General features: G+C 40.9%; 3 protein-coding genes across 7 annotated transcripts in view; 2 read left to right on the forward strand and 1 right to left on the reverse strand.

Annotated features, from left to right (window-relative positions):
- The window catches only part of LOC131676984 (ankyrin repeat and KH domain-containing protein mask), a 115,138-nt gene that overhangs the window by 74,807 nt on the left and 30,227 nt on the right, over positions 1-10,104 (forward strand). The window lies entirely within an intron of this gene.
- LOC131676991 (endonuclease III-like protein 1) lies at positions 2,756-7,333 on the forward strand. The gene is made up of 3 exons (XM_058956462.1): positions 2,756-2,931; positions 2,995-3,582; positions 6,700-7,333. Exons 1-3 carry the CDS (start codon positions 2,929-2,931, stop codon positions 7,135-7,137), a joined length of 1,029 nt encoding a protein of 342 aa, XP_058812445.1. The 5' UTR covers positions 2,756-2,928; the 3' UTR covers positions 7,138-7,333.
- On the reverse strand, positions 3,576-4,169 carry LOC131676993 (ubiquitin-like protein 4A-B). Its single transcript, XM_058956466.1, has 2 exons — positions 4,021-4,169; positions 3,576-3,961 (listed from the first exon to the last, which is right to left on the reverse strand). Exons 1-2 carry the CDS (start codon positions 4,066-4,068, stop codon positions 3,608-3,610), a joined length of 402 nt encoding a protein of 133 aa, XP_058812449.1. The 5' UTR covers positions 4,069-4,169; the 3' UTR covers positions 3,576-3,607.

A 10,104-nucleotide genomic window follows, 5' to 3' on the forward strand; every position in this document is an offset into this window, starting at 1 on the left:
TTCAATTATATCGTAATTAAAGACGTTGAATCCGTCTGGATTCAGTGTCAATAATCGTAATATACGCGGACCTAACCCATGATCGAACATATCCAGTTTTTTACATGCCATAATCACAGAGAACAGACGTCCATCTTCAGCATGCAACTTGTGTAAAATCTCTAACGGTTTCGAAGGAAGTTGGGATATCCAAACCAGAAGCGTTACTGTCGTCATGTTTTTTGTGGCTGAGTTCGACTGAATTGACAGTGGTTATTCCGGAACCGGTTCGGACTTCCAGTATGAATTCCAGCTCAAATGCATAAACCGATAGAGTCGGAATCGGTTATTTTCTTTGAGAAAGATTCCATACTGAATCCATTCAGGATTTCGAACCTGTTCCGGCATGGATTTTACGGATAGTTGGGATATGTTGGTTTGGCGGCGCTAGTGTTTATCGTATATTAATTCAAATGTTTACACACGTTTTTTTAAATATTTTTGTTTGATTATGGATGTCTGTTCTCTGTGCCATAATGGCGGTTTAAATTGTTCAGTTCGTAATACGATTATTGGCCCTTTTTTGACAATAATCGTTTACGTCAACCGCCCAGTGAGATTAAGTCCTCCTTTAGTCCAACCCACACTACTTTTACAGTAAACGGCAAGTTACGGCGGGTAGCCTAGAACAAAGTTTCAATAGCCTACCGATCGCCAGCGTTTGGTTCAACCCGCCAAGCCGCCTTTTCATTTACTGGGAATACGTTGGATGTTTATTCAATGAACGCATGACATCTTTAACTGGGCGTTGCTGTCAAGCTGGCATAAACGATTATCAAAAAAGTGTAATTAAACGTATTACGAACTAAACAATTTAGACCGCCATTACGGCACGTAAAAAGCTGGATTAAAATTTTGTTAAACGACACTGACAACAAGAGACCACCGCAATCTAACTGCATTAGAAAATTAAAAATGATTTTTATTGAAATATCTCTTAGCAGTATACGTAGCTCTAACATCGTTATTTGACTTATTGTATAAAAGAGATTATAACTACTAGAGGGGCATAGCGCTAGTGTCTCCATGTATTCACGGACTGAAACATGGGGTTTCGCTCTAGCATATTGTATCCCATTACTTTGACATGTGTGTACCCGGGGAATATGTGTCAAACTAATGAGCCTAGTATATGTAAGAGCGAGATGGTAAATTATCAGTGTTAGCAGCGGCATGCGACCTCTACCCGCTTGGAAGAAAAACGGGCAGCCAGCAAAAATCAGTCAGGATTCCGGCAGCTGTCAAAGTTATCAAGATGGCGCTGCCAGAATTCAGCTATACTCCTTACAGTTATGGCAGGCAGATTCGCCTCACCGGTTCTGTTTTGTTTATCGTTGTTTCATTTTCGCCATATTTACATTTTTCCAAGAAGGATAGTTTTGGCAGATGAAAAAATAGGAAGAAACAAATATTTTGGTTTCAAACATGGTAAGTAATATGGATTTCATGTCTCCAGACATGTTTTTATTATAAATTTACATAAAATTTAAAAAAAATTAAGAAAAAATACAAGCAAAACCTGAAGCGGTACAAAACCGGTCCTGCCGGTACGTGCCTGGCAGAAAAACCCGTTAATAACCGTAAGGCGAAAAATTCTGCCAGAAACGGTTGTTGCATTCCCAGTTAAGCTCAGACGGAAATGAACCGGAATTCTGGCTGGTTCCAGTTCGTATTCCGGCTCCAGTGACACAACCGATTCTAGTTAGAATCGGTTGTGTCACTGGAACCCGTATACGAACTGGAACCAGCCAGAATTCCAGTTCATTTCCGGTTGAACTTTACTGAGTTTGAGCCGGCCGGCTGGGCAGCGCTCTGCCAGCCAGACCCCTAGAAATTCTACCAGACTTTTTATATCGCTGCCGGCTATCTGGGGGGAATTCTGCCAGGCACGTCCGAGCGGGTAGTAGTTATAAGGTTTGTTCCAGTACATGGAAGTTACTCCCTGATGCTCCGGAGCAAAAAATTCTTGCTCCTTTTCACTCCGGTTTGCCACCAGAAGAAGAAAAAAGAGAAGAAGATAATACAGGAACGATTTTCTCCCTGTTTGCTCCGGAGTACTTCCAGTTTCTCCTGGTACTGGAACAAATCTATTATCTCTTTTCTTTGTATTCAATTTGCACGAAATGTTGATTTGTCTGAAAAGTATCCAGAATAGATCCAGCAGCACTGTTGATGAACCCTTTCTAATGTGGTTTTCGTTTAAAGCGAAACTGAGTCAGTTCCTAACCCCAACTGCTGTCAAAATGTATTAACTGACAGCAGTTGGGGTTAGAACCTGACTCAGTTTCAGGTTCAAGCGAAATCGCCATAAATATGAACGCTCTTGATTGACAAAACGATAAATCAGGAACTGGTTCAATATTAAGGCTAGGATTTGATCAAATTATCTCGCGATTGTCATCTCCCAGTTAAGCTCAACCGGAAATGAACTGGAATTCTGGCTGGTTCCAGTTCGCATTCCGGCTCCAGTGACACAACCGATTCTAGTTAGAATCGGTTGTGTCACTGGAGCCCGTGTACGAACTGGAACCAGCCAGAATTCCAGTTCATTTCCGGCTGAACTTTACTGGGCTCTTTTAAGCTGATCTTGCGAGCAGAAAATTGACAAGAAATCATGAAAATATTGATTCCATGAAAATCAACAAACTTATTGAAGCAGTTTTTTCAATATTTTATTGGCAATATTCTCGTGTGAGGTCCGCTTTAGAGTGAACCCCAACATCTCCTTTCAACACATAAAAACAATGTGTCGGCGTGCATCATAACCTGAAAAATTTGTGTTTATAATCCCTTTTGTTTTGATTTATAAAAACATTTACCTAGCCTACAACATCTGGTGATAACTTATGATACCTACGTGTGTTCAGTATTTGTAAAAGATTCCCAAAAATGGTAAATAATTTAAGCTATTACCCATTAAACGAAAACTAACCAACAAAAACTTTTTCCTAACAGGAAGAAAAATCTCCTTACTTCTCGCCGAAGAGAACCCGCAATTTCGTCAAACACCAGCGTGAAGCGGGATCTTCAAAAAATTTGAAAACAACTTTGCTTCAAAAAACCGTTCGAAATGCCACACAGGAACAGATTACAGTCGCACCACAAATCAAAGTAGAACTCATTCCGCTAGAGAACCGGCGACGTCAACGAAAACAAATCAAAATTGAAACTAGCCCGGAGAAAGTGTTCAAAGTCGAACCAGAACAGCCCACTTCTCAACAAGCGATTACCGACAGCAAACAGGTCCAGTGGGAACCAAAAGATTGGCGTCAAATGTTGGAAAACATACGACGAATGAGACAGACTACGTCCGCCCCGGTTGATACGATGGGATGCGATCAGTTTAAAAATGATGAACAACTTCCCGCAGAAAGCCGACGCTTTCACACACTGGTGTCGCTAATGCTGTCCAGTCAAACGAAGGATCAGGTGAACTTTGAATGCATACAGCGACTGCGCAAGCACGGATTAACGCCGGAAAATATAGTGGCGACTGATTCCGATGTGCTTGAAAAGCTGATTTATCCAGTGAGCTTTTATAAGGTAAGTGGTAGCCTTTATTTTACGATCACACCCGTTGTCCTTTTTTCGCTAGAATATCACTTGCAATCTTTTCTAAGTCATCCAAACTAAGCTGCTGTATTTTGCCGTCGAAATCCTTCATAAACTCGTTGGTCAATCGCTGGGATTGCTCTTCCTGGAGGTATTTCTTGAAGTGTCGCTGAATGACATCCCGCAACGAATCTGGTTTCTTCACCACCAGCGTCAGCTTAGTCCCATCCTTGATACTACCGTAGGAAGCTACCGTTTTTTCGTCCGCCAGAGTTTTGCCTACCAGTAGCAATTTCTGATGCTCCACTGGGATTGCACTCTTTCGTTCCAGTTCGACTTTTATATCCAGAATAGTAGATTCGTCGGTGGTCTGGAAGCAGATTCATGCAATCTATTTGCTCGATCTTTACACGGCTGAAGTATACTTACGTCTATGACATACTCCTCTCCCTTGAGTATTTTTATTGTAAGTTTCATATTTTTGTCGATACGTAGTGAAATTTAAAGTAAAAATTTAAACCTTTGCTTCAAAAATATAGGTTTTGACGTTTCACAACAGCTGATAATCACTCATGACGTTTCTCTGTGTGGCAGGTTGTCTTTATCAGAGATGCCAGATTTGCAGACAAGTCTGCAAATTCGCAGACTTTTAATTCAAGCTGCAGATTTTTTCGATGACGCAGATATTTGCAGATTTTCTAGTTTGGTTGCAGATATTTGCAGATTTTTTAGTTTTGTTGCAGATATTTGCAGATTTTTGAATATAAAGGCTTCTGGTTACACTAGCTTTCCTGACATTTTTTGTTCTTCCCAGACTTTTAAAATTATTATTGCAGACATTTGAAAAAAGTACCTGGCATCTCTGGTCTTTATTCCCTTTTGGTATATTAGCTTTCACCCCCCTCTAAGAACGGTTGGTTTCAAAATCGTCCAATGAAGGACGTTCGTTGGACCAATTTGGAAATCGTCCAAATAACCGTTCAACGAACGTCCATCGTTGGACCCGTGTTGAACGATTTTGAAACAATTTTTTGGACTTCTCAGTGGGCCAGTTACTCATTCCGGAACCTGTTCGGATTTCTGAATGGAATCAGTATGGATTCCAATTCAAATGCAACAACCGATTCCGACTCAATCGGTTTCAGAATCGGTTGTTGCATTCGAGTTGGAATCCATACTAACACCATTCAGGATTCCGAATGGTTTGACCGGGCAGCGTCTGGTTCAATTTGAAATGTTTCAAACGTTTCAAAGACGCATAAAACATTGCGTCACAGAGAACAGACGTCCATCTTCAGCATGCAACTTGTATAAAATCTCTAACGGTTTCGAAGGTAGTTGGGATATCCAAACCAGTAGCGTTACTGTCGTCATGTTTTTTGTGGCTGAGTTCGACTGAATTGACAGTGGTTATTCCTCTACCCAGTCAAAATAGTCCGGAACTTGTTCGGATTTCCAGTATGAATTCCAGCTCAAATGCATGAACCGATAGAGTCGGAATCGGTTGTTTTCTTTGAGCATGATTCCATACTGAATCTATTCAGGATTTCGAACCGGTTCCGGAATGAATTTTACGGATAGTTGGGATATGTTGGTTTGGCGGCGCTAGTGTTTATCGTATATTAATTCAAATGTTTACACACGTTTTTTAAATATTTTTGTTCGATTATGGATGTCTGTTCTCTGTGATTGCGTGGACCTGTGTGCAAGGTCCTTACGTACACCCTAGAAAAACTCTAGTAAGAGAACTGCGGAGAGAAAAACAGCATTTTTGGCAACGTATGCCCTGGCATTGTATGGCAACACGTCCTATGTTATAGACTTATCCAAAGAGAATAGTAAAAGAGACGAAGAGTGAAAATCAGTCAAAACGGCAACACTCCCTTTATGATGATTTCAACACTAGAATTTTGGCAACCGCTTCCACAGGCAGCACTTTACATGACTCCTATTATATTTTGAAAACAAACCGTATGTCGATCGTTGGATTTGTTTATCAAACGATGCGCATTTCGAAACAAAGAGATGAAATAATTCTAAAGCTTGTTTTTACTCATACATATTATCTAGAATGCACCTCACAATCACGATTGAACCAAATTCTGACGAAAATTGAAATTTCTTTTTTAATAGATGTACAATACTTATCTCCTCCAACTCAGGCATGAGTAATGTTTATTTACATTGCACGATTGGTCTGCTTAATAAGGTATTTGTGTATTTCCCTATTCTCTTTGGACTTATCCAGGGCGGTAGTTTTTTTTTTTTTTTTTTTTTATTTCGATTATAGAGGTTTTAACCTTAAGGTCATTCGCCTCTTCGGGTTAGAAAAATCTCTTGTGAAAAATTTCTAACCCTATGTGCGGGGTCGGGACTCGAACCCAGGTGCGCTGCGTACAAGGCAATCGAGGGCGGTAGTATAAAATTGCGAGATCTCAGTGTGCGTATTTTAAACGTCATATATCTCAATAAGGATAGGCAATGTTCGATTGGATCCGCTTTTTGACAGCTAAACGCGAATCCAATCGATACAAAATGGAGTCTCCGCAGTTCTCTTTCTAGAGTTTTTCTAATACACCCTGGTGTGGACGTTAATGTTGAGTGCATGGTGTGTTCTAGAGACAAAAAAATATGCACTCGCAATACTCATTGGCACTACAGAAAATTGAAAAACTCGTAGAAGCATGAACCACAAGCTGTACCCAAGTATACGAACCGCAGAAGGTCAGTTTATAAAGTGCGGCAAACTACGGTCAGCTAATGTTATTTTCACACCACGTTTTAGTTTGACACTATCCGCCTTAGTTTCCCCAGTAAGTCCAGTCCGTATTTTGGTTGGATCTAGTTAGTGACACAACCAATTCTTTTTATAATCCGGTGTGTCCCTGAAGCCGATTTACTAACTAGAGCCATCCTGAATTCCGGTTCATTTCCTTATGAACTTTACTGGGTGATAACGTCTTGATTCAGAGGTTCTTTGATAGTCCAGCAAAATAATGGAAGTCGAGGTGATTGGACGTAAAATGCTTTTCTGTTAATTAAATGAAAAAAAGTGCGTCACCTGTACTTGAAATAATTGATTTTTACTTCTTCCATCTACCGCCCCAGAACAAAACCAAATTCATTAAACAGACGGCGCAAATCATGCTCACGGAACACAATGGAGACATCCCGGCCACCCTAGAAGGTCTCCTAAAATTACCTGGCGTCGGCAAAAAAATGGCCCACCTCTGTATGCGTTCGGCCTGGAACGTGATTACCGGAATCGGTGTAGACACCCACGTGCACCGCATATCCAACTGGCTTCGCTGGGTGCCAAAGGAAACCAACACGCCGGAGGAGACACGCGTTGCGCTCGAGAGCTGGCTCCCGTTCGAACTGTGGGAGGAAGTCAATCAGTTGCTGGTGGGTTTTGGTCAGACTACTTGTACCTCGTCGTATCCACGCTGCAACGAGTGTCTGAATGCAGATATTTGCCCGGCCAAAGGGAAGCACGGTATTCGCAAGTCGCCCGTTAAACGGGAGCAGGGAGATTTGGAGTTCTGAAGAAAGTTAAGTGATTCTTTTTCGGGTTCTAGTGCTAACGAGCTCATTTCACATTGTTTTGCTATATTTGATTAGTGTTGATACTTGTAACTATAAGTGAGAGAGAGAGAGAGAGAGATCTTATTGAATCGAAGTTTATCGTCAAAAATTTCAAGTGAGTAGGCGAGTATAATTAATTTGGATCTAGAGAAATATAAATAGGAACAGATCCTTGTCGAATCTATCATTTTTATATGTCTTCCAAAAACCCTTTTTCTTAGAAATTTAGGACGGGGCAAGATGAGCACCCTAAGCTACACGTATAATTTCTACTAGAAAACTTAAATAAGTCCTCCAACAATCTCTTTTTTATGGTCTTATAGCACCTATGAGTGCCTTGGATGAACATCATAATTTGTGTTGCAAATAAGCATTCAAAAATGTGCTGTTTTTAGTAGAGCTATTATAGAAATCTACTAAAATATAACAGATTTTGGAACATGCTCATCTTGCCTCTTATTGCACTAGGGTATAATGGTTCTATCACATTCGCCCGAAAGTCATTTACCCGAATGACGTTCGCCCGAAAACCATTTACCAGAATGAACCATTTACCCGAATGTCATTAACCCGAATGGATCATTTACCCGAATGCCATCAGCCCGAATGGACCACTCGCCCGAATGTCATTAACCCGAATACCACATTCACTCAAGCATAATATAAAATCGGTAATTGTCTAGTTTAGTGACTTTAGTGATAGAAGTCCGACTTTAATGCGGTTTTTTGCCAAAAGGATGTATTTTAACCTAAATAAACCAAATCCGAGCGGGAAATGTGAAATCTTTAACCAAAGTTTGATAAACTAAACAATAACAAGTGAGCTTATACAGCGGAGCTAGTGTGATGCGGCTTGGCCGCATATCCGAGGCCAAGGATCCGAAGCGGCGCAAAGCCGTTGAGGTTCCGTTGGACGAGGCGTTGATCCACCCGTCGCCGGAGTTATAAGCAAACCTGCGATCCTCTTGTTTGCCCGGTTTACTCAAACATAGGGGCTATAGCTAGTTTAAAGCCGACTGAGCGGCAGCGAAGTCGGACAGTGCACCAGAAAGCGATGTGGCGTAGCCACATTAGTCAACCGTACACTGACCACTGTGGCTATGCGACATCGCTTTTAGGTGTACTATCCGACGTCACTGAGGTTCTGTTGCCAACGCCACAAATGCTCTTCAGGTGCAAACTGATGCATATAGGACGCAGTTGTCAGCTCGAGCGGTAAAATCTTGTGATAAACCGGTCAAAATAATAAGAAATCTTTCGGAAACACCATCGATCGAGGTAAATATATATTAAGATGTTCCGTTAGCGAATTGAATCAATTAAATTAGCAATTATATCTTGCATGGTGGAAGTCCATTTGTCACAACACCGTTAGTAAATAGTAGCTCATAAATGTTATGTGGCGAAGCTAGTGTGATGCGGCTTTGCCACAATTACCGAGGTCGAGGAGCCGAAGAGGAGGTCCCTGCGGCAAACCTGTGATCCATTGGTATGCTTGGTTTACTGAAATATAGGGGTTGATTCCTTCTTTAAATATGAGCAGTACTTTGAGTTTGTATACCAGATAGCCCTCGCAATCAAACCGGTGATCCACTCGTTTGCCCGGTTTACTCACACTTAGGGATTGATTCCTTCTTTTAAACATGAGCAGCTCTTTTCCCACAATTAGGGGTTGATTGCTTCTTTCAAACATGACAAATCCTTGGATCTGCATGCCAAATAAGTTTGCAAAGAAACTGTTGATCCACTCGTCTGCCCGGTATACTCAAACATAAGGGTTGATTCCTTCTTTCAAAACAAGAGCAATTTCTTGAATCTATATACCAAATAGCTCTCTACGTAATATTGGATTTCGAGACAGGATGATTCTTCCACCTAATTCACGGATGATTCTTCCATCTAAACCAAAGTTTTTTCTGAAAAATAAAACAACTTGGTCGTCAGACAAAATATTCGGAAGATCACCGAGTACAACTAATTTACAAACAAGTTGTTGCCTTGGTTTTCTTGCCCCATCAAGGTATTCCAATGGCACTCGAAGAATTGAGGAAAAGTTGTCCAAAGGCTCTCGACGATTTTTTGGATTACATTAGTAAAAATTGTATTTTCGGTAGGAAGGAAACTAATCAAAAAGTTTCTCGATAACCCTTCTTTGCCCCCCGCTTCGTGGTCAGTTTTCGAAAATGTATCGACAAAGATTCCTAGAACCACCAATAATGTGGAAGACTAGCACAATAAATGGAACGGTTTGTTAAGCCGTGTAAATTCTATGGTGTGTTGAAGCAGTTGCAGCTTGAAGAGAAAAACCCTAGTACGTATGTTTTACTTACACTACAAGCGGTGCCAACAGCAAAAAAGTCTAAAAAGAACTCACGAAAGGACTTAAAACTGGAAACCCTAGTTAAATCATACAAACCAGGTGATTGGATTAACTATTTGACTGGTATAGCTTTAGTGTTAATTTCTTCATAGCATCAAATGTAATAAAATTTGTATTTCATCTTAATAAATTAAATTTTTTCGATTGACATTTCGATGTTTTTCGGGTATATGGAATTCGGGCGAATGGCATTCGGGTTTATGTTGCATTCGGGCGAATGTCTTTCGGGTGTTCGTGGCATTCGGGTGAACGACATTCGGGTTTATGTGACATTCGGGCAAATGTCTTTCGGGTAAATGGCTTTCGGGCGAATGTCATTCGGGCGAACGTGACAGAATCGGTATAATACCCTAGGGCAATAATAGGCAAGATGAGCATGTCCCAACATCTGTTATATTTTAGTAGTATTTCATCGAATGTTGTTCGGTCGCAAAATTCTGCACCTGGCTCGAGCTATTGAGTGCTGCGCCCTCCACCGGTATAAACTCCAGTGCCAAGGTCCGATGGTCACATACTAGCCGGAACAAATCCATTTACGCTAAGTTGAA

The sequence above is a fragment of the Topomyia yanbarensis genome, chromosome 1, assembly GCF_030247195.1.
Source record: "Topomyia yanbarensis strain Yona2022 chromosome 1, ASM3024719v1, whole genome shotgun sequence".
NCBI lineage: Eukaryota > Metazoa > Arthropoda > Insecta > Diptera > Culicidae > Topomyia > Topomyia yanbarensis.

What these genes read in the sequence shown, in the direction of transcription:
- LOC131676991 (XM_058956462.1), top strand. An exon ending in ATCCAGTGAGCTTTTATAAG is followed by an intron (nt 3,583 to 6,699) that starts GTAAGTGGTAGC and finishes CTACCGCCCCAG; the next exon opens with AACAAAACCAAATTCATTAA.
- LOC131676993 (XM_058956466.1), bottom strand. Translation starts at nt 4,068, where the DNA reads ATGAAACTTACAATAAAAATACTCAAGGGAGAGGAGTATGTCATAGAC. An exon ending in GAGAGGAGTATGTCATAGAC is followed by an intron (nt 3,962 to 4,020) that starts GTAAGTATACTT and finishes ATCTGCTTCCAG; the next exon opens with ACCACCGACGAATCTACTAT.